This window comes from Anastrepha obliqua, chromosome 4, assembly GCF_027943255.1.
Source record: "Anastrepha obliqua isolate idAnaObli1 chromosome 4, idAnaObli1_1.0, whole genome shotgun sequence".
In the NCBI taxonomy this organism is placed as follows: Eukaryota; Metazoa; Arthropoda; class Insecta; order Diptera; family Tephritidae; genus Anastrepha; species Anastrepha obliqua.
The window spans coordinates 69,390,035-69,413,764 of NC_072895.1; the positions used below are offsets into that span (position 1 = coordinate 69,390,035).

Genomic DNA, 23,730 nt, shown 5'->3' on the forward strand with positions numbered 1-23,730 from the left:
ATTTATTTTTTTAATTTTTATAAATTTTGTTTTTTAATTATTTTAGATATAATATACTTACAAAACAAAAAACAATTGAAGAAAATTATATTATAAAGGTGGATTTTTTAGCTATTATATTTTTAAACAGTTGGTTTAAACAGCTGACGCACGTTTCAAACATCTTCAGTTTGGTCTATAATTTAACCAAGAATCGTCTTACAAACGAACAACGCTTGCAAATCATTGAATTTTATTATAAAAATGCGTGTTCTGTTAAGAAAGTTTAAGATCCACTTTTTATCGAAAAATTGTGTTTAGCGACGAAGCTCATTTTTGGATCAATGGGTACGTAAATAAGCAGAATTGTCGATTTTGGAGTGAAGATCAGCCCAAAGAATTGCAAGAGCTACCAATGTATCCAGAAAAGGTCACAGTTTGGACCATACTTCTTCAAAGATACTGCGAATCGTAACGTAACTGTGAGTGGTGAGCGCTACCGTGAAATGATATCCAACTTTTTTTTGCCCAAAATGCAAGAGCTTGACTTACATGGCATGTGGTTTCAGCAAGACGGTGCCACATGCCACACAGCACGCGAAACAATGGACTTGTTGAGAGGCGAGTTCGGTGAACATTTTATTTCACGTTCGGGACCTGTCAATTGGCCACCCATATCGGGCGATATAACGCCTTTAGATTATTTTTTGTGGGACTATGTTAAAGCTCATGTCTATTCACACAAGCCTGCTTCGATTAACGCATTGGAAGACAACATTAAAGCATTTATATGTGAGGTACCGGCCGAAACATTGGAAAGAGTATGCCAAAATTGGACTAAGCGGATGGACCATTTGAAGTGCAGTCGCTGTCAACATTTGCATGAAATAATCTTCAAACATTAAATTATATGGAAAATTGCAGATTTCTGAAATTTACCCTATATATTTGTGCTAAAAATATATGAGAGAAATTGTTTCAGTTGACTTTTTTATATCTTACTATGCATGCATTGTATTTAAGGTAGTTACAATACTTCTTGAATTAAAAAATAAGTGGCAAAAATACTTTTTTATTAAAATGATTTCAATCATAATTTGCGTTATTTATCATCTTAATATTTAAATCATATGCACCACTATTTACCATTTTTGCCTTAAAAGTTAGGTGGCAAGGCCGTGCACAAATAATTTTAATTGAAGCTATGTTCATTCTTTCAACACATTTTGTTTGATAACCATGTCCTAACCTTTAATTAAATTTTATTATTAATTTGAATTTATCTCTAAAATTAGTTGGCAACGTCATTTAGAAATATTATCGTATTAAAGCTATATACTTTTGTAATAAATTTCTTAATTTCCACAAGTAAAAAAAACACTATATTGCAACATCGGCTAGAAGTAGTTTTTTATTAAACACTTTCAATTTGAGACCTACATCTTAATATCCAACGGAACTGTGTGTCGAATTGCTATTTTTGTAATAAACAATTTTATAAATTTTTGAGTGATGCTCTTTCGAAGACATTTTCTACGTTTTTATACATTCGATCATTATCGACGCCAGTTTTGTGAATGGGCGTCAGCAGCATGACTTATTGCCATTCAATCATCAAAAACACCTGAAATGGTGGAGGTTATAATGTGGCAGTGCAGGCATGAGTTGCAACTAACAAAACTTGTCGTTCGATTTCACATAGCCAATAACTCCATAAAGTATGAGGTATGAAAATGTTGTAAAAAGTGCAGAAGTGACTAAGTTCGAGGATAACCACAATTCATATACCCAACACACATTTCAGTTCAATGAGTATAATTGACATATAAAACCATAAATAATTACCAGGCTCTGTATAAATGAAAAACGAGAAGTGTATGTATCTATTCTGACATGCCTGGACCTCTGTGATTATAACTGTTTCTTGTCACGCAAAGGATTTTATACAATCTAAGAAGCTTTTTTCTGTATATGAGCTTCTTCATTTGTTTTATTGAGAAACTTAGTATGGACAAGTTCTTTAAAAAAAATTAAATTAAATTTAAAAAGAAGTTGTTTTAGAGCTAAGTAACTTTTCTTGGTTTGGTATACAAAGTTGGTTCAAAAAGGTGATTTTGCAAATTTCGCGGACTGCGTACAGAAAAACAATCAAGAACTAGTTATATTCAGAATATTACAAATCATTTATTTCTTCTAAATAAAGTAATTTTTCTACATAATCCCCAAATATATATTTATTTCTTTTTATTTATTTATTGCTGAGAGACTATATTACAGATAGATACAAACAAAGGTCTTATGGCAAGAGTCTTATAAGTAACTTCTCAAATGTAGACTTAGAGTAAGGAAAATCAAAGTCTAAATAAGAAGAATAGATATTAATTTGCGTCCTCCTAAAAGGAGCCACAAAACACACTTCTTTACAACGGAAAATCAACGAGGGAACATTAAAATGAATTTTATCAAAGACAAAACACATCAACAACAGAACACGGCTGGACTCTAAGGACATGAGATTTTTTAGTAAGCAGCGAGAGCGATAGGACGGAATGGGATCAGCGAATTTCATCGAGCGCAAAGCAAAGCGCACAAAAGCTCTCTGAACAGACTCTAATCAATTAATATAGACTGCATGAAACGGCCTCCACAGGACTAACCTCAGCCAACTTAGGACGAGTGGTATTGCAAAATGCCCAAGCCCGCTAGAGAATAGCGAGGATATTCGAGCAGTCGAAGTCCACATCTTGTATGACAACCATTGACACTTCAGCTTAGCATGCACGTGCGGCTTGCCACGTCTCTTTTTTTGATGACTCCCTGCAACATCCCTATTTGATAAGCATGGAAGAGCCTGTGAAAGTAGCTTCCATTTGAAAATAGTCAATTATGATAATTCTATCTCTTGAAATACGAAGTCGCTTATTCTTGTGTTCTTTGGTTAACATTAACGGCACCATTGGTCGGAAACGTTTTTCATGTTCAAATTTAATGTGATGATTTTTTATATGAAGCTTGATGGTGCTTGTTGGTTAGTTAGTATAATTTCTTCGACTCGTTTACGTTATCTTCAGTATATCACGTGAATGGGCGCCTGAAACTTCATTCGTCTTCAGTCAACCGTCTTCCTTGCTTAAACTCCTTGGACCAATTTCGTATTTATTTATCATCATTTTGCATGTTCGGCTTGTTTTTGGGATATATAAGCTTTTGATGTGTTTAGCGATTTTTTGCTATAAAAAAAGAAAAGGAAAAAAAATTAACTAGGAACTCAAGTTTTGGGTTAAACGCAACATCGTGTTGTACTTCACTCACCGTATTTATCGGGCTTGGGTGCCTCTGCGGCTTTCTTTTTTTTTAAATTACCACTGATGGCTTTTGCCATGATTTGGGAGAGAAAGATCATTTCGCTGGAAGAGGTCAAGGTCATACCAAATTAGATGCTTCTCAAGAAAAATAAAAAGCCACCTTTTTTATAAATCTTTGCAACTTTGAAATAATTTAGATTTTAATTCGATCTCTATAACTTATATAAGATCTATGTAAGTTACAGCAGACAGGTTTGATTCAAGAAACTATATTTTTCATTATATCTTGGAAACATTTATATTAGGTTCCCTGCCACATTATTGCGGTGTAGTTATGAACTATCTGGGAATTTAATTTAAAGCCCAAAAGTGGCTTACGTAACCAGCTCTTTTGAGATATCTAAAGGCTTAACTGAGTGGTCCATTGTACCGACACACCAGCGAAGCAATGAAAGTAGGTACCCTTTTAAAGGGTCGTATTTAAAACAAATTTTTGCAATTCTCCTTCAGTAAGGAGCGGCACACATAAATTGTGGCAGGCTCATTCGAGTACGGGTGTATGTTTGATGTAAACTTTCGAAGGCCTTTTTTCAAAACTTTATTTTTCAAAAGGGTTACCATGATATCACAAAATAAAGTAAACTGGTTATGCCAAATTTTTTATAGAACTCTTAAATTTGTATTGTTTTCTTAAATAAAGTAAAATGGTTTCAACTTTTTATTAACATGATCAAAATAGTGATATTAGCGAAAAATAAATTTGGGACGTGAATGAGTTAAGAAATGAAAAATACCTTCCAAAGATACATTGAAAGTCCCAATCCGTCAAAATTTGACAAAGTTATATACGTTTTCCATAAATCAATCTTTCAAAAAAGCCAAAAATACCAATTCAAATTCCAAACTCTCATTGGTTTGACTCCGTTATTAAAATTGTTAAACATTTTTCTTTCATTATCTGGGGTGATATTTTGGGGAAAAAATGCATAAACTAATTTTTTTTTATGAAACAACTGGATTCCAAGATTGTTCTTCTATTATCTGAGATGATTTTTCCGGAAAAGTATTTTTCAAAACTAAGTTCACTTATAAAAAATTCGGTTTTTGGAGATAGTTTCAAATCAGTGCAGCTCACGTTTAAAATGTAATAAATTTTATAATTTCGGTGGAAAATCTGAAACTTTTTCCGCGAAGCCTCTTTACATGCATACGGTTGTTAGTGCTGGAAGAGATTTATATATATTCACCGTTTACTTCTAGTACGAGTACACCGTCTGTGCATTGGGTATAAAATTTACTTCACTAACTGCAGAGAAGCGCTAAACCATCAGGGTCTGTTATGTAGTAAAATAAACAAAAAATAATGAAATAAACAAAAAACACCAAATCTGAGTTAATGCTGCAACTTGTGCGGTAGTTGGCACGCCGCAGCGTCTGCGCTGTACTACACGTAACATTGTTGGACCATTGAAAGCTGCTGGATGCTGGATACTGACGATAATAATCACACGTGCGATAGTGAGGCAAATAATGATGTTAATGATTATATTACTTGTAGCAATGCTGACATCGCTTTTTATTGCTGCTGGTATTTGAATTGTTGTTATTGTTATTGTCGGTTTTGGTATTGTTATTGCCCCTACCGCAATTGGCTTATTATTACGTTGATGTTTGCCTTCACTCTCGCCTTCAGCAAGCCGACAGATGATTGGAGGTATGAATGACTGTAGCTTACCATCTACATAAGTTTGTCTGTTGGTCTGTGTGCCTGTCTGTCTGTCCACCTGACGATATGCGCATATGTGGCAGATGATGAATTTCCTTTTGTGGCAACAAGTATGTCAGCCTTGTTTTTCTCAAGTTTGTTTAACTCCGCATACAGCCATACAGCTAAATATGTACGATACACCAGTGTGTGTGCGCAAGTGCATGGCATGACATATACGGCCACACTAAATGGAAAGTGGCACTCCTTTCGATTTTTCTTTGAATATGCAATGTTGCTGCTGCTGCCGCGATTTTTATGTTGCTACGGCTGCGGTTGCTGCTGCTGTTGCTACTATTTATAGTAAATATTTGTTGTTGTTGCTTTGTTTTGCTCGCAAATAGCGTTACTTTACTTGGCAGCTGCTACACGGCTGGTGTAACTCGTATTTTACTACATTCACATATACATTCATAGGTACCGATATTTTTATGAGTTCAATTAGCGCCTCAGATGGGCCGCTGCGTTACCAGTTCGGCCAAAACACACACACAAATACGCAATGGCCACTTGTCAGTGTGTCATTTGGTCATTACGCAATGTCGAATAGTGTCTGCGGTGCCTTGGCAAACCACATTGTACATACACATATATGCTGCAAATACATACATACATATTTATATAGGATTTTTATGCGGCGTTTTCTGTGCAGCGTTTGAAAATTTATGCGAATAGTTTAACATTAATTATGTGAACACTTGAGCATGTATGTATGTATATGGGTTTGTATTCCTATGTTTTTGCGCATGGTATTATTTATGCAGTCATGCATTTCTGCGTTACGGAATTTTTCGTAAATTTTTTCAGAAATATGGTTTTTGGATTTTTTTCGAATAGGAAAAATTATTTGATTAGCATAAAATGTGTAACTTTGTAATATAATATAGCAATATTTTTATGCTATCTCACACCAATATACAATATTACATGTATCACTAAAAATGAACGTATATATGTAGCGATATGTATGCAATATATATGTAGCGTTCACGAGCTCAACCAGAGGAAGATTTAGTAAAACCCATTAAGAATGCCACTTTTCATCATATTTAACACGACAAAAAAATTTAAATAGACTGGCAGTGGTCAGAGAATTATACTCCGGCAAATAAAAATAGTACAGGCCAGCGCATAGAAATTATACAGTTTGGCTTTACACCAATGAAAACAATGCTTACCAGGCTTACGATTTTTGAAACACTATGCGTTAGTGCTCATTATCGAGTATTTTTGCGTCTATAACTCTCAGATTCGTTTATTTGCAATTTTTAAATTTTTAAAACATTTATAATGAGAACTAGAGAAAGTTGTGAACGAATTAAATCTGTGAGATAAAATAATTTCAATATGAAGTCCGAGTCAAAAACAGTTTTCAAAGCCACTAAACTGTGGTGTAAATATGTATTACCGAATATATATATGTATAATTTATTAAGTATTCTATCAACTCCTTCCATAAAAACTTACGAAAATTAAAAAAAAAAGTGTGTGAGAATAGAAATTAATTTGAAGATAAAATTTCATTAATTCCTCCGATTGAAGCAGGTTAGTTCACGATTTATTTAAACTACTTTAACCGGTTTTGTAATTTTTTGTATTTTGAATCTTCGTTATTTATATTATTACATATTATATATTTTATTTTTTCATTATTGTCTAACAAAATCCGCATATAAAAATTGCATCACATTTTTTTTTACCTGAAAAAAATTAACAACACCGACAAGGAAAAAAAATTGTTAAAATCAACAAACTGTTAAAATTAGCACCATTTTAACAACGAGAGAAAATCACGTTTTTAGCAATTAGTTTTTAGCTAAAACCATTTTTATTTGGACGTCTCTGAAAAGAAATTTAACACAAAAGCAAATGGAAAATAATTGGTCTTAATCATAGGAGAAGGGGTGAATTTGAGAGGTAGATACGTTGCTACCAGCCGACTGAATGGGCAGCACATGCCATTTTTTTATCTTTTCAGTATATACTTTTTTTACTTTTATCTCAAACAACTCAAACTCTCACAATGCAAAAGATTTTTTAAAAATTTGTTGAATACAAGCGACGATCTGATATCGAATTATATTTTTATTTATTTTTAATAGACTAAACGCCTTTATTTGTTCCATTGCGATTTGGGTTTCATTTATTTTCATTAAAAAATGTGTGTTTTTTTGTGTTTTTAGAACAATGTTTTTAGAAAGAAGCATAGACTCTTTGTTCAACAATTTAAAATAGACCCTCCCAGAAAGGATTCTCCTTCACGGCTGATTGTATCCCAATTATTATTATTATTATATTGCAGTTAACCTAATTTAAATTAATAATAAATTTAAAATCGTAAGAGAAGAGAATTAAGTATAAAGAAGAAGTATAATATGAAGTACGAAGTATAAAGTGAGTGATGAGCCACTTATTAATAAGGTTTACTACTTATTTATTTATTTTTTAATTTAAATATATTTTTTTTATAAGAATATAGCTCATTCTTTAAGAAAGATTATATTAATTGAAGTGTCTAACTTCGTACAGTATTAAAAAAAAGTCGATACATTTTCTTCAAAATGTAAAATTTTTAATCAGAATTAAAAAAAGACATTTATGCCGTTCTGCTCAAAATAGTCTTTGATTTTTCAATTTAATGTTATTCTTTCATGGTGTTGCGCATTTTGTCCATATAAAAAAATTCGTAACTGTGTATAGATATGGGGTCGAAGTATTAGAAACAGTTTTGCCGGTTTCGGGCTTTTACCACCAAAATTGGTAGGACACGATATTTTACTATCTTTTGTGCAAGGCCACATAATTCAAGTGCTCTGAGAGCATTTTTACTTTCGTTAATCCATTACCTACTATGCCATTTTTTAGAAAGTTTATAGAGAAGCTTTTAGTGATCATGAAAGTTGCCTTACAATACCCAGATTTGTAACTTATGAGATCTGCAATGAGTTTTTAAATACCCAGTACACTGATCCGAGGTTTTAGAGAATGCGAAATTTGTTATCAACCGCAATCTCCTGTTCACCGTAAGATGCAGTTTAAATCAGCTGTTTTACGAAGTGAAAGTAAATTAAATTACAAAATAAGTTGTGTGCTGTTATTTTATAAAAAAAAATTCTACTAGTTCAGCAAATGGTAGAAAAGAAAGAAAATGTTTGACATGTGAGACACTGCAAGCAGAATTGGATACTTGAAGAATCGAGGAAGTCTGCAAAATAAAGGCATTACACCGCCAAAAACATATTTTTATACAAAATATACATCTTATTTCACCTCGGTATTTAAATACCCGGAGCATAGGCTACGATCTTCTGCTCATTGGGTATTTAAATACCGAGGCGAGGAAAATTGGCACTCGGTTCCCGGGCGTTAAGCAACCTAGTCTTCGTTTACTTATGTAAACCGAGGTTACAGCTGACAAACAATTATAATTACAATTTCTTTCGCCAATTCTCCTAATTTTTAGCATTCTATAAAAACATTTTTTAATCAAAAGAAATATCTGACGTTCGACCCTAAGAAAGAACAATTAATCTAAATCGGAATTTCGTTTTGCATTTTAAAGGACGTAAATACTTCAAACTTCTTCTTTAGTCAGAAAAGAAAGCAAGAAAACTAAAGCAATATCGCTTACCGATTCCGAGACATGATCTTTTGTGAAAACACTGTTTTATGGATATTTAAAATGGGGCATTAAAAATGGTCGAAACAATATCGAAAAAACGGTTGCCACATACCTTAAAAATAAAACATGCTGAAAGCTACAATCTTAATCGGCAAATTTCAAGGTGAAATTATTCTGCTGCCGCAGGATCCGAGTGATTACTTCAAACAATCCCATTTCAGTGAGGAAACTGCAATTTCCAATTCGCTTGGTATTCGTAGTGACTATTAATAAGATATTCCAGTATCTGAACTAGAATGTGCCCATACTAGTTACTTGTAGTCGCCATTATCATCAAAAATTACCAATGTATCAAACTTTGCTTTATACAGGGTGGGCCATATAGCGTTTGCTTTTTGAACCACCTATTTTTTTGAGAATGGTAACACAAATGACATGTCAAATGTGTTCATAATTTACTTAAAGGTTTGACAAAACGCTTGAACAAAATTGGGAAATATTGAAAACCTATTTCCAAAGTGGTGAGTCTTCTTCTTCTTTTCTGATTTTCACATCGGCGGGCGAGGAGACGCGGTTACAGTAAATGGCGAGCGTTACCGTGACATGCTCAACGAGTTGTTTCCAAAAATTGAAGAGGATGACATGGACGACATTTGGTTTCAACAGGACGGTGCAACTTGCCACACTGCCAAAGTTACACTCGAACTTTTGGCTACCGTTTTTGAAAACCGAATAATCAGCCGAAATTCCGATATCAATTGGCCGCCTCGGAGCTGTGATTTAAGCCCGTTGGAATATATTTTGTGGGGAGCCGTTAAGGACAAATACTATGCGAACCATCCAGAGACGATTGATGCTTTAAAATACGAAATCGAAGTTGCCATTCATGAAATTGGAGCCCAAACAATCGAAAATGTGCTTAAAAATTGGGTTGATCGAATGGCCAACTGTAAAGCCAGTCGTGGCAGTCATTTGAACGATATTACATATTTTTCATTCATAAATGACAATGTTCAATCTTCAAAATAAAAAAAAAAAACTTTGAAAAAATATTGATTAATGTTTTTTTTATAGTCGATTCAAAAAGCAAATTTTACATGGCCCACCCTATATTTAGTTAGGTTTGAGAAAGAGAGAATGCGTGAGAAGGGTAGGGAATGCTTCTTATTGGATATACACTTTCCGGGAGCCGCAACTAAGATCCTGGAGTCCTGTACGTTGTGAGCAAAGCGGACCCAATCGGACAAATAATTGTATACCCAGCAATCCATAAGATGGGTATTTAGCTCCTTTAACTCATATAAGATCACGGTGGACCAATGGAATCCGCCCAATAGTACTATAGCAAGGCTGCGAGTTAGTTATAAAAAATTTCGTTGGAATAATGCGAAATATTATAGTTTAGCAGTGGCAAACGAGTACATTCCACTAGCTAAAATTATAGTAGTCTCACCTCCCTTGTAATGAAAGAGCAGGAGAAAATTATAGGTCATGAAATCAGATCAAACACTCTGCGAACAACATCTCTCCATCCAAACCAGCATACATACAGGGGAGGGAGGTCTACGGACATCGCGTAGTATCAGCTGTCTACAGAGATCCGATTGCGTTTGACTGTGAGAAATCAGATCTCTGTGCCTTCCTTGCTATCGAAGGAGCTTCCCACGACTCCAACGAGAAGAGGGGCGCTTTCATTCTGCAGTTACAGACGAAAATATGTATACATATACTTATATTGTGTATAACTATTATTTTTTTGCATTGCCAATCGTTTTAATTTATTTATGAATTTTAATAAATACCAATCCTTCAATGAAAACACAGCATACATATTTTTCCTTTACTTCTTTAAAAGGGCAGAAACATACAGAACTTTTACACTAATATAATGAAGCTGAAAGAAATATGTCCAGAAATAATAAAGGATTATTTATTAGGAGGTGATATTCAAAGAAAATTGCTATTTTTTAATATAAATGATCGTATGTTTATTTCATTATAAAGAGGAAGGTATGCCGTTAATAGTGGAAAATAACATCAGGCAAATGACCACCACGACCACGCTTACAGGACAATATCCTTTTCATAAAATGTTCCATAACCGAATTGCAAAGTGGCTGCCCTATGTTCTCGATAGCCTCACGAATTCCATCTTTGAGGTCTTGAATCGTCCCTGGGCTGTTGGCGTGACCCCAAAGAAAAAAGTCACAAAGTGTTAAATCACAAAATCTCGGTGGCCAATTCTGATCACCTCTTCGAGAGATAACACGGTCCAGAAACTTTCCCCGTAAAAGATGAATGGTTTCGATGCTTAAGTGGCACGTAACGCCGTCTTGTTGAAAATAAGCGTAGTCCAGGTCAATACCATCTAATTCCGGCCATAAAAAATGGTTAATCCTCTCTTGATAGCCTTTTACTCGTATATACATATTTAAATAACACCTGTTATTGGAAAACCGTTTATAGTAAGGCCGAAATCAGAAGAAGAAAAGACAAAAACCGTCAGTTTAAAATTTTAATGAAAACATTTTGTCTCTTTGTTTTTTTAATTTGCAAAAATTTTGGAATTTGGATTTATCCGGGTTGTAGTAGAATGAACAGTGTTTTCGTGAAAAAATTGGAACTAGTCCGAAACTATAGCAAATAGTTTGCCGTTGTAACGTTCTAAATTTTTCGAATTATGCGCTCGAAAAGTGGGCACTAAAACAAACACCTTGTAAATAGTAAGTTGAAAAATTCAAATTCGCTAGTTTGGAACCAATGGAATTCTTAACTATTTTTATGGTATTTTTATGTACATGCGCTGATACATAGACTCGATTCGTTTATTACTTTAGCTGCACACCTGCATATACTGCAGCATACATACCTACATATTTACACATAAACACATAGCATTACTCCAAACGGAGCAAGTTAGTTTTAGCAGATTCTGCTTGCCAATGCTTGCTTTCGGTTTGTTCTTATTTTTCATTTTGACGAAGAAGTTACTTTTACAAGCTATTTTCAATTAGTTGCCTCACGGAGATCGGTTTCATGAAAATTGCTTAGACTTTGCACATAACTGGCACACAAATCTGATTTTTCACCGGCCACTTAGTGCTTGTGATATCGAAGATTGCCTGCTTGCTTTTTATATTGTTTTGTTTTGGATTTATCGTTATTGCTCGAATGAAGGCTTGACCGGTTTGTGGTGAGCAAGTAACAACATTTGAAACTTGCAAGCTTTTCATATTCACATTTATTTTGGCACATACATACATATGTGAATACTTGTTATTTGCGTTGTTGTTTTTCCTCATGTCGGCATTTATGTTGATTGTCGTAATTTCTTCAATTGCATTTGGCATTCTCGGCAAGGTCAGCTATTAGTGGTCGCATTTGTACTACTTTCCCAAGGCGCGAAAAATTAAACTATGATAATACAGCAAACGCACGCGGATAAAAAATAAGAGATTTGCTTGGTTTATAAAATAATCTTTTAATAGTTTGCATTGATGTAAATTGAAGAAACTCCACTCAAATAATTGATGCGAAAAATGCTAATGCGATGCTAACGGGTATAAGTTCAAAAGATGTGATTTCCTCGTAGTTATGGAAAATCATTTCATGAGCTGTTAGTAGATCATCGACATTATAATAGAGATTTGTAGTAAACGTGGCGCCAGAATACAAATTAAGGTAAAAATAAAATAATAAATTAAATTATAATGTAGAATCGATATTGTCTTTATTACGTCTGTGGAAAAATGGATGAAAATGACAAGTGTGTTCAATTAATTTTCACTACCTAAGAATTGAGGCTTGTCATAGTCCACAGTCCACAGTCAAAGTCGTGCGCAAGGGTATTATAATAAACAATAATATACCAAAATACTCAGAATGATGAGAGGCGTCGATATAGCCATACTTGTCTGTCTGTTCGTCCGGCCGTCCGTTCGGTGTCCCGCCCACCTTTATGTAAATGCGTGTATCTCGACAACGCTTAACAATCGCTCTTTATTAAGATTCGATAAAAACCATGCCCTGTTTTTATATACTAAAACTAAATCTTCGTCCCTTTGTCTGATGTTACAAGCTATAACTCTCATTTTCTATGAGTTTGCTTGATTTCATAAATGCCAGCCGCCCGAATTAAATTTTACTAAATTATGCGAGGATACTCGGTTCAGACCGAGTGTAGCCTTCTTTACTTGTTATAATTATGGTTGATTTTAAGCGAAAAATGTAAATTTCAGAATTTTGCAAATATGTATATTAGAATTATATCGGCCGCCGCAACAAACCCACTAGTTTGTATGTAATTTCCATCCAACGCGTCCCGGCTCGAAGCAAAAAACATTTCACCATCTTCTTATCCTGCAAGTTCTGTTGAGACAAAGATGAAACCACTAAACATATGCTAGCATCGTTCCCAGCACTAATACACAAGCGGATCAAGCACCATCGTAAACATATGTATTTTATCAGAGGAAGAAAAAAACTCTTTATTGATAGGGTGAATACTAAAATGTAAGAGAAATACTCTGAATCCACGAGGGGGCACAATAGATCTTTCAAGTCACAGTCCTCACAAGTCCCTTATAATAATAATAATATTGCGTATGGGAATAAGCCCTCGTAAAAGAGGTGTCGCTGCTGATACTATTTTTGTGTTCGCTCTAATAATATACTAGTGATTTGAAGGTGCATATGTAAGGTCTCGATCGCAGTAGCTTGCATTCGTTTGAAGCGTAAAGATCCTTTTTTATCTGACGTCAAAAATGTCTACGTTCGTCCGGGAAAAACAGCATTTGCATAAAGTCATGCTTCATTACTACCTCTTAAAGAAAAGTGCAGCTGAAACGTGTCGTATACTGATCAAATATTTACGGTAATCACACTCCATCAAATACAACTTGTAAAGAGTGGTTTCGACGCGTGTCAATTTCGATGTGAGTGATAAGATCGCGAAGGAGTACCAAAAAACATCGAAGATACTCAACTACAACTATTATTGGATGAAGACGGATGACGAATCCTTGATGATATGTCTAAAGAGTTGGATGTTGACAGATCAATCGTCGGTAAACGTTTACACGCGATGAGAATGGTCCAAAAAACAGGTAACTGAGTGCCACATAAATTGAAGGAAGGGGATATCAAGAGACGTTTGGTGACGTTTAAGATGCTTCTTGAACGGCAAAAAGAAAAGAAAAGGTTTTCTGCATCGCGTCGTCACTGGCGATGAAAAATGGATCTGCATCGAAAAAGTTGGAGCCTGCTAGGTGAACCAGGTCCATCGACAGCGAAAATAAATATTCAGGCTTCAAAGGTTATGTTGTGCATCTGGTAAGATCAGAAGGGTGTCATCTATTATGAATTCTTTAAACCTTCTTAAACTGCAGCCAATCCGTTTGAATCGAGCTCTTAAAGAAACGCGGTCGGAATGGACTGTGGACTTGACAAACTGATTTTGCTGCATGACAACGCCAGGCCACAAGTTGCGAAATCTGTCCAGAAATATTTAGAGGGACTGAATTGGGAAATCTTGCCCCACCCGCCGTGTTCCCCAGACATTGCACCTTCGGATTTCCATCTGTTCCGATCAATGCAGTCATCCCTTATAGGAGAACGGTTCACTTCTTACGAGAGCATCGCAAACTGGCCTAATGAATGGATCAAGTCAAAAGAACTATATTTTTGTCAGAGGAGCCCATATGCCATCGAAGGTATTATTTAATTGTTTAAATAATTCGTAACTTTGGCTAAGAAAGGACGGAAACTTATTCCCATACCCAATACATCCCCTTAAATATAGCCAAATATCGTGTTTCTGCACATTTAAGCCGGAATAATTCGAAAAACTGACATGATAGGGATATTCCTTCGGAAAATACAGTTTGCTTTTGGTTGTAAAGGTTTTTTGTTTAGCTAATAAGTATATATATATGCGGAATTGGCACTTATACCTTTTGTTGGGTATTTGGCCGAGCTTCCCCCCCTATTTGTGGTGTCCGTATTGATCTTTTTCCAAAAATGGAGGCACGTACAGTTTAATGTCGTCTTCGAACGTCAAATAGTTTTTTATGAGGTGCTTTTTTATGGCGGAAATACACCCGAGGGGCCACCGCTATGAGAAAAACTTGTTCTATGATTAGTTTTTTTATGTCCGGGGTTTCGAATCCGAAAACTAACGAATACTAATCACACACCCATCCGTTTGACTACGTCGTTTTGTTTTCACAATGCTCTTAAGAATGTCAAAGATTCCTATAATTTCTTCGAAATCGAGAATTTGTACTAAGGATACTAAGGTCAAGCGAACAAATCCTGCTGGGTTTCCTATATTGAAAAGCTGAGTGGAACAGCCCCTCACAGCAGGTAGACTGAGGAAACCAGCAGCGTATTCCATTCACTCGCCCAATACCGGATATGCTAAGAAAACCATATCATTGAGGCTCTCTACGCTTAGTTTTAAACCCCATATAAACTGTAGGGGATGAAAATGAAATATGTATTTCTGTATGAATGATCTGCACTGATGATTTCTGGCAAAACAGTTCTTCGAGGATGAGGTGTAGGCATAAACTCGCTGCAAGTTAGGAATTGTAAAACGAAGTGAACTGTTTTTAACAGCAGTCCATCTATTCTGGTCTGACTTTTGGAGATTTAGTAGCTAGTAAACTTCCTAGTATTTGGCAAAGTAGTAATAGTGCTGAACCTGTATTGATTGAACTAGTTCAACTTCGTTCTGCAGAATCGCGCTGAAATTACTTACTATAATGCAAACTCAGCAGCACATACATACGTACGTATATACATACATACTCTACTCTAAAGATTCTTGTAACGGCAGTACTCGTCATTGCTGAAGCTGCGTTGGTCATTTTCATACGCCATGGAGAACAGCAGCTGTGGTCAAACGGTCCAGTTAAACTTGAGTTATGCTTCTTACAGGCATACATATATTTAGTTATTTGTTATCTTTACATTCCGCATGACCGAATACATATACATATATTTATATATATATATTCCCGGGCAACTGTACCCATTCAAACGAGAGACAGTCAACTGCCTACCAGGTGCATCCAGCACCCAACACTTAGCCTATGATTTCAATACGAATGGCCTCTGAGTGCGCTTGGCACGCTTGATTAATCAAACATGAAAAATTTTAAGCAGTCGATGCTTGGTCGCTTGAATGCTTGTCCGCGTTGGCCCCAACTTGACTTCATTTAACCATGTACCAAAATACATTTGTATGGGGGTATGTGTGTATGTGGATTTGTATATTTGCTGGTAGTTAACCTAAGAATACAGTTGTGGTATCTACTGTTTGAAAAAAACTTGCATAGCAATATTATAAATACATACATACATTTGGATATAATATATGTATATGAAAATAAATACAGCAAATAAAAAAATTGCGTGCAGGATTGCCATTACAATCCAGAAAAAAATTTACCAAAAGTAATCTTTTTTAATTATAAATTTTATTCTTACTCACAATACAATAAAAAAGCCATTGCAGTGAGTGCAAGAATATTGTAGAAGCTTTCACAAGTTTTCAAGAGAAGCAGATTATACTCAACTAACTTCTCGGATTAAGACCAAGAAAATAAAAATAAGCTGCATTATTCATTTATTTAGTGATTCAACCCTAACGCAGGGTTAACAAGGGTAAACCTTATAATTATCAGTGCTAGTCGTAACAGGTTTAAATTTGCTTAATAAAATTGACACAGATATTTTAAGTTACAAGGAAAACAATCATTTCTGGAGATAACAAGCACTTGAGATTTCTCAGGGTTGAGAGTTAGTGCAGTGTCGGAAGCCCATTTGTTAATGCGCCATAAGTTTTGGCTGATTTTAAGAATACAGTTATTTTTATCAGCTTGCAAGATCGATAAGCATCATCTGCATATAAGTGAAAGGGCCTTTCGTAAAGATTGCTGGTAGATCGTTGATGTATACAGAAAAGAGAAATAACCAAGAATGGGATTTTGCGGAACTGCCCTGTTTAATTCTAAAGCAAATTATGCCAGTGGCTCACTACAGACATCTTGAGACCTATTTCCTAATAGGAGACAATTAAGAGAACTAGAGGCAAGCCCAAGAAATATACCGAGTTTTGCCAATAAGCTACTGTGGTCTACCGAATCGAATGGCTTTGAGTGGTTAAGTAGAATGAGGAATGTGACCTTTTCCTTATCAATGGTCTCCCGAATATCTTCAATAACGTCAATCCGAGCGATTTTAGAATTATGTCATTTTCACAACCCGGATTCCCATTTGTTTAAACCTTCGACGAAACCTTATTGCGCTTTTATGGTATCACAGAACAAGCTATGTCATAACTTTTGAAGCCTTTAACAGAAAATTCGAAAAATATATTATTTAAGAGGTAATTTTTCAACATGCCTAATGATTACAGTCTATTCGAAAACTTTTAGGAATAAGGAATGAAATTTTTAAAACTAAAATCAGGAAATTAGAAAATCTGTCTAACCGTATTCCATTTATACGAATCGGATCCGAAAATTTTGACTTATACATATAAGGTTTTAACTCCTTTATAGTCCCTAACAATTTTTGACTTTTGCCACCTTCATATATATTTATTCCTTTTACTCCATAGTGAAGCATAGGGCTACAACAAAACTCTTAAATCTGTCCCTGTCCAATGACATTCTTTTAATTTCATTCCAGTTCATTTCACTTAATGTTATCTCCTTCTCTAGCTGTCTTTTCCAAGTATGCGCTGGGCGTCCCCTTCTGCGTGATCCCTGTGGGTTCCATTCAATGGCTTGCCTCGTGATATCTTGTGCGGGTTTTCTGAGCGTATGGCCGATCCAGTTCCACTTTCTTTTCAGAATATTTGTTTTGATGAGCGTATGGTTCGTCAGCTCCCACAGTCTGTCGTTGGTTATAGTTTCTGGCCACCTTATCTTTAGTATACGCCTAAGGCAGCGATTTGTAAAAGATTGCATGCGTTGTATTAGCCGTGGCGCAGCATTCCATGTTTCACATCCGTATAGTAAAACGGATATGACGTTGGAATTAAATATTTTTAGTTTGGTGCCACGCGACAAGAATGAGGAGCTCCAGATGTTTTTCAATTGACCGAATGCTTGCAGCGACTTATTTATTCTGTTTTCGATGTCTTCCGCACAGCCACCTTCATAGTTTTTGTGAAAAAGTTATCAAATATTTTTTAAGCTCATTTCCACCAGTTTGAGCATGAATTAAGCCAGTGTGCAAAATTCGAGCGAAATTGAAAATCATGTTGCAGGAAATCAGCACTTTCTGTTATATTTTATGTGGGGGTTTTTTACCGGCTAGCCCAGATTAAAGTCTCTACTCTGAAATTACACACATAAAAATATAACATAAAATTATGTTTTTTTTCCTTTAAGTTTTTTTTAATGGAGCTCACTATGTAATCTTCTCGTATACACAAATCGTCTAAAGGCCCATCAACGCGGTAAAATAAATATATTTTTCACTAACCCGCCTATGAATCGTTCGAATAAGAAAAATAATCATACTGGTATAATTAGGTTAAAGAACGAAAAAGAAAGGTTTCAGAAAGTCTCATGAACCCAAACAATTACTTTCTTCGAAAAACCCCTGCACTTACCTATGACCCATCTGTAATGCATTACAATGCCAGCCATCGGTAGGCTAGCATACCAAATTTACTGAATGTTGGTAGCTCTGTTCGAGCTTATGACGTTGCATTTGAACGGCGTTGATATTACTGCATAATACATTTTATGAACTGCTTACTCGAGTGTTGTACACATGCGCGTCTACATATACTTACACTTTATAGTGTGTGTGTGTACATTCTACTTAAAATGGAACAGTTATTATTTTCATCATTATCTTACCCACAAAGAAATTCGCTAAACTTTTCTTTTAGCTCATTCATTTTCATATTCGTAGTTTTCTTTAAAGTAAATGTTCTTTTTCTTTTTGTTTTAAGTCTTTGATATGGCAAGTTGTTCAGTCCTATTATATATTATATATTATGTACGTATTAAAATGGATTCCATTGCTGCAGCAGTTGTATTGGTAGAAGAGGAAGCTAGAAAAAACATTTCTCTTCGAGTAGAGCGCAAAACGTTAAGGGATGCTTGTAATCTCTTTAATTTAGACAATAAAGTTAGAAATGTAAACGTATTTTATTTGGTGAAGGATGCACTTGTTCCAAACCATAAATGTGGAGTGACAGCACACTCCCCTAGGCCTCGTAGTGATTTTTAGCAAAGGTGGCCACCACCCAATTTCTTTTTTGATTTTTCTTGGTAATATCTCCTGCTTTTTTTGTAAGATTGCCACATTTGTGATTAACATTCCTATCAAAACTTTCACCGCCATTGCTTGACATTTGTAAAAGTTACGTCATCTTGAGCAAATCTACCCGCGCACGTGTTTTCCATTTTATACAGTTTTAAAAATGGATTTGAATTTGCAACAAGGAGTTTGAATTAAATTTTGCGTTAAAAAGGGATTGAATGGTGGGAAAACGTTAATGATCCTCTAAAGAAAACTGCCGTTTACGAGAAAACAACTCGTGGATTTTGGACCAAGAATGAAACGAATACCAACCTACAGCCATCGAATTCACGTGATATGGCTCTCTGCGATTTTTTTCTGTTTGATCGAGTCCAAGAACCACTACGGGAAATCGAAAGAAGATAGTGGAAAAATCGAAGACGGCTCTTATGGTTATACCGAAAATAGAGTTCCAGAAATGGTTCGAGAGCTGCATGAAACGCTGGCATAAGTGCCTTGATGGAGAGTACTTTGGTGGAGATAATATCACTTTTAAGGAATAAACTTATATTTTGAAAACGGATTGAAGATTATGCCCCATTTACCAATAAATAATTTCCCTTACATTTTTGTTCACTTTGAATAATTTAATAAAATACTTAAATTATTTTTATTTATTTTATATCTTCCCAGGTAAAGTACTTCAAAGCATTCGTATAAATTTGTCACGAAAAACTATACAAGCTGTGTTTTGTTCGGCATCAATAATACTGATTTCATGATATCCCTTAACTCTGTATTAAAATAAACAGGCAGAGTAAGCGAAAATTTGTCAAATTGTTGCATTTGAAATTGCTGGTACATAAAGGATTTAAAGATGATGTAAATTCTTATTGATTGTTGGCATGTGTATTACCCTCTATGGGTCGTGAGAATCTATCTGTTGATAATAGATAATTTTCTTACAGTTCAACATAAATAATTTCATAAAAAGACCAACAAACTATGATAAGTATATCCAACTAACGAAGTAGGTAATAAAGGAATTACTTGCCATATCTCGAAACCGTTGGTTTACGAGCCTGTGTTTATTAAAACTTTTTTAATACTATTTTAATTCCTGGTTCCTCTCTACATATTTTACATTCCTTTCTTTTTAACACCCTGTATATATTATATATTTGTTGGTATTATAATTCAAAGCTGTTGACTGGCATTCGTTCCAGATTTTGCCCGGCACTAATGAACTTGTCGTGCGATTTACATTCGCTATATTTATTTACATACTGTATGTATGAGTATTTACTTACACACACAAACGTATGTATATTTGTATTGCGTAATCCATATGCACAATCATCGACATGATATGAGCAATGGTTTCTTAATGCGATTGATATGAACTCAGTGAACAATCAGTTGCATTGGTTGAAGCCGGTTTCATTTGAATTGTTTGTTGCAATCTAAGGCGCTTCATAGCTACATATTTATATGTATATTAACATGTTTGCATAGGTGCAACGATTTCGTATAAAAAGCTTAGGAATGTTTTACCAAAAATTGAAAAATTGTCATCTAATCACTTGTGTTTGCGGTGTTACGAGAACTATGTATTCATTACAATCCACTGCATTGACCGTATTCCCAATACATTGCAAGTAATGGGGCGTGACAAAAATAACATATCCATGAAAGTAATTGTTCTGATGAAAAAATGGGAATTTTCTAAAAAATTAATGAAAGTTTTTTTCTAACGAAATCGGGGGATCTCAAAGCGGGCAGTAGCAGCAAGGACGCTAAGAATAAATCAGAGCTGTGGGTTATTAATTATTCAGAATGTATAACACCTGACCAGTGTGCGACTTTTATTAAAGCAATGCCAAGGAGGTGCACAAAGGATATCCCAACGAATACTAAAAGTGCATTCTAAAGGGTGGTTAAGTTTCAAAGGCCGGTGTTGACTTTGAATAAAATACAATTTTTTTTAGGAAACTATTGTCAGTTCTCTTTATTATGATAATATTGGTATGGCTCAATTACGTATGGAACAAAATATCGGCCAAATGACCGTTGCGGCCTCGGCAGCACACCTCCATCCGATGGTTTACATTTTCGATGACGCTGAGGCATAATTGAGGTTCTATGCCGTTAATGTGCCGAATTATCTCATCCTTTAGCTCTTTCAAATAACCCGAAAGAAAGAAGTCAAACGGTGTCGTTGACGTTGAGGTGTGGTTCACATTCAACATCGGCATTTGAAATTCAACCACCCTTTATATAAATGAAAAAAAAAAAAATGTAAACAATATTTAATAGATTAGTGTGTTAGTTATTTGAAACTTAATTATATAGCTTCCGGAAATAAGGATATAAAAGAATTATTATTTGGACACTCAAAACCCTTTTTTTGTGTTTTTTGGTCGATATTAGAGCATAAAGCGGCGCCGTAGCCGAATGGGTGGGTACGTGACTACCATTCGGAATTCACAGAGAGAACGTCGGTTCGAATCTCGGTGAAACACCAAAATTAAGAAAAACATTTTTGTAATAGCGGTCGCCTCTCGGCAGGCAATGGCAAACCTCCGAGTGCATTGCTGCAGTGAAAAAGCTCCTCATAAAATCATTTGCCGTACGGAGTCGGCTTGAAACTGTAGGCCCCTCCATTTGTGGAACAACATCAAGACGCACAGCACAAAAGCAGAAGGAGCTCGGCCAATCACCCAAAACGGGTGAACGCGCCAATTATATATATATATATATATATATAGAGCATAAAGCTGTCATGTGTTTCACTTCACTATCTTTTTTATCACAATACATTAGTATTATTATTAGCATTATTGCACCAAAGTGCTCTGCTGCGACCTCTAATTTCTTCTTACATAATTTAAATACGAAGCGCCCTATTATTATTAAAGATATTTCTGAAATAATTTGTTGCTACTTTATCAAAGCGATATCGGGCATACAAATACTCGACTTCTAGTTCAAAAAGATCGTAGCGAACGTGTATGTTTTTATTTTTCTGAGTGCGAGGAATATTTTTTATTCTAATTTTTTTAGAATTACAATATTTTGGATTTTCCATAACTGTGAAAGCAAAATATCAAGCAGGCTTTAAGCTTTAAAATTTCAAAATAATATTCACCTAATTCTAATCTTAAAATCCTTTTTTAAAAAGTAGTCTATTTTAGATTAACTATAATGAAGTTAATGGGGTGTTTAGTCATCAAAACTTGCTTTTAACTTCTTTATACATAATTTTGCTAACGCTAATCGCTGCAGAATATCTTAAGATTATACTTCTCGGGATTTTGTTTGCAATAAATTGATAGTTTCTGTGGCTATGTGACAACACCGTCTTGTTGAAACCACGTATCATCAATATCCATACTATTAACGATTTGTGAAAAAAAATTCTTACATATCTTCATATCACAATCCGTTGAAGATTACTTTGCTCTTTCAATTAAAGTGCCGGGTCGAGCACGCATTAGTTTATGACTTATACCGGGCCAGTCAGCTCAACTAACTTTTCTATTCCGGTCCGTATTCCGGAAAATACCAGAAATTTTCTGAAATGCAGTTTTCACTTTTTCACCAATTAGTGGATTTTATTGTTTATGTACATAGATTTTTAGAACGAAATTGAGCTCAGTTTAGTAAATTGTAGATTTTCTACTGTATGTGCATGTATGTTATTAGTTTTTTTACCCTGTATGTGTATATATTCGTAATAATTTGTATTTAATTCTAACTTATTCTTGCCTTTTAATTTCCAGGCACAATAAGTACCTCTTTACTTTCTGGCTCAAAATTTAATGCCACTTGGCACCTGGCATATCCGCATAAGGTAAGTGAAACCACTTTTATTCATCTATTCACGATTGTGTTTATGATAAATAAGTAAGTTAGAATTGCCTTTTCTTGCAAAAACTGCACAGTCTCATACGGAAATCTGCGAATATTGAAAAGAGGGTTTTAAGTGATCCTTGACGCATATTATAACTTTTGTTTACAAAACTTGAAAAGCCCTTTTGAATCATGTGCTGAGCTATTTATTGGACATGTGGATACCAGTTTCGACCAAATTTGTATATATGGTCCTAGAAATCTGGTTTACTAGAAATCTTTAGTTATAATAATTTGCTGGTAATAAAAAATTCGGTCTCATGTAGAATACCTGTAAATCGTTCGTTCCCCTTTGTCTTTCGTTCAGTTTTGTCTAATCCTCTTGTATCTGCTGCAGAGTTGCCTTTGTCAACAACCGGCTTTATTTATTTAGTTTATCGTCACACATATCGGATCTTATATGTGCTCTCTTTCTAATAATTTGCTGTTATGATATTATTTTGGCACTAGCTGCTATTTCGAAACTCAAATTTTTGGGTGTCTAACTGGCACTGGTTTGAAGAAAGCAAAAACGGCATGAGAAAGAAACGACTGGCGCTTTGCTAAACTCTGCCAAATGGCCTAAATGTAGTAGAATGTCCACCGTACACTTCGAAACCGAACCAACCGAATGGTATTCAGGCACAACCCACTCGACTACCGCAACTTTTTGGTGTTAGCACAATGGCGCACCATGTAACGCAGCTCATTAAACAATCAAACTTTTGGGATTTTGTTATCAGCCCTCTGAACAAAATGAATTTTTTTACTACAGATCTTACACCTACAACTCCAAAACCACATTGTAGCAATCAACATATGTATGTATAAGTATATCTGCTCAGATTATATATAATATAGTAGTTCGATATTTCCGTGCTCCTTTCTAATTCTTTCAA

The 23,730-nt window shown here is 35.0% G+C and overlaps 1 protein-coding gene across 6 annotated transcripts in view; it reads left to right on the forward strand.

Annotated features, from left to right (window-relative positions):
• LOC129245416 (uncharacterized) overlaps positions 1–23,730 on the forward strand; it is a 221,507-nt gene that overhangs the window by 110,197 nt on the left and 87,580 nt on the right. For all 6 annotated transcript variants that reach the window (XM_054883568.1, XM_054883569.1, XM_054883571.1 and 3 more), the window contains one exon: positions 22,723–22,793. In XM_054883568.1, coding sequence (XP_054739543.1) covers positions 22,723–22,793 — 71 coding nt within the window. The remainder of the gene's footprint in view (positions 1–22,722; positions 22,794–23,730) is intronic.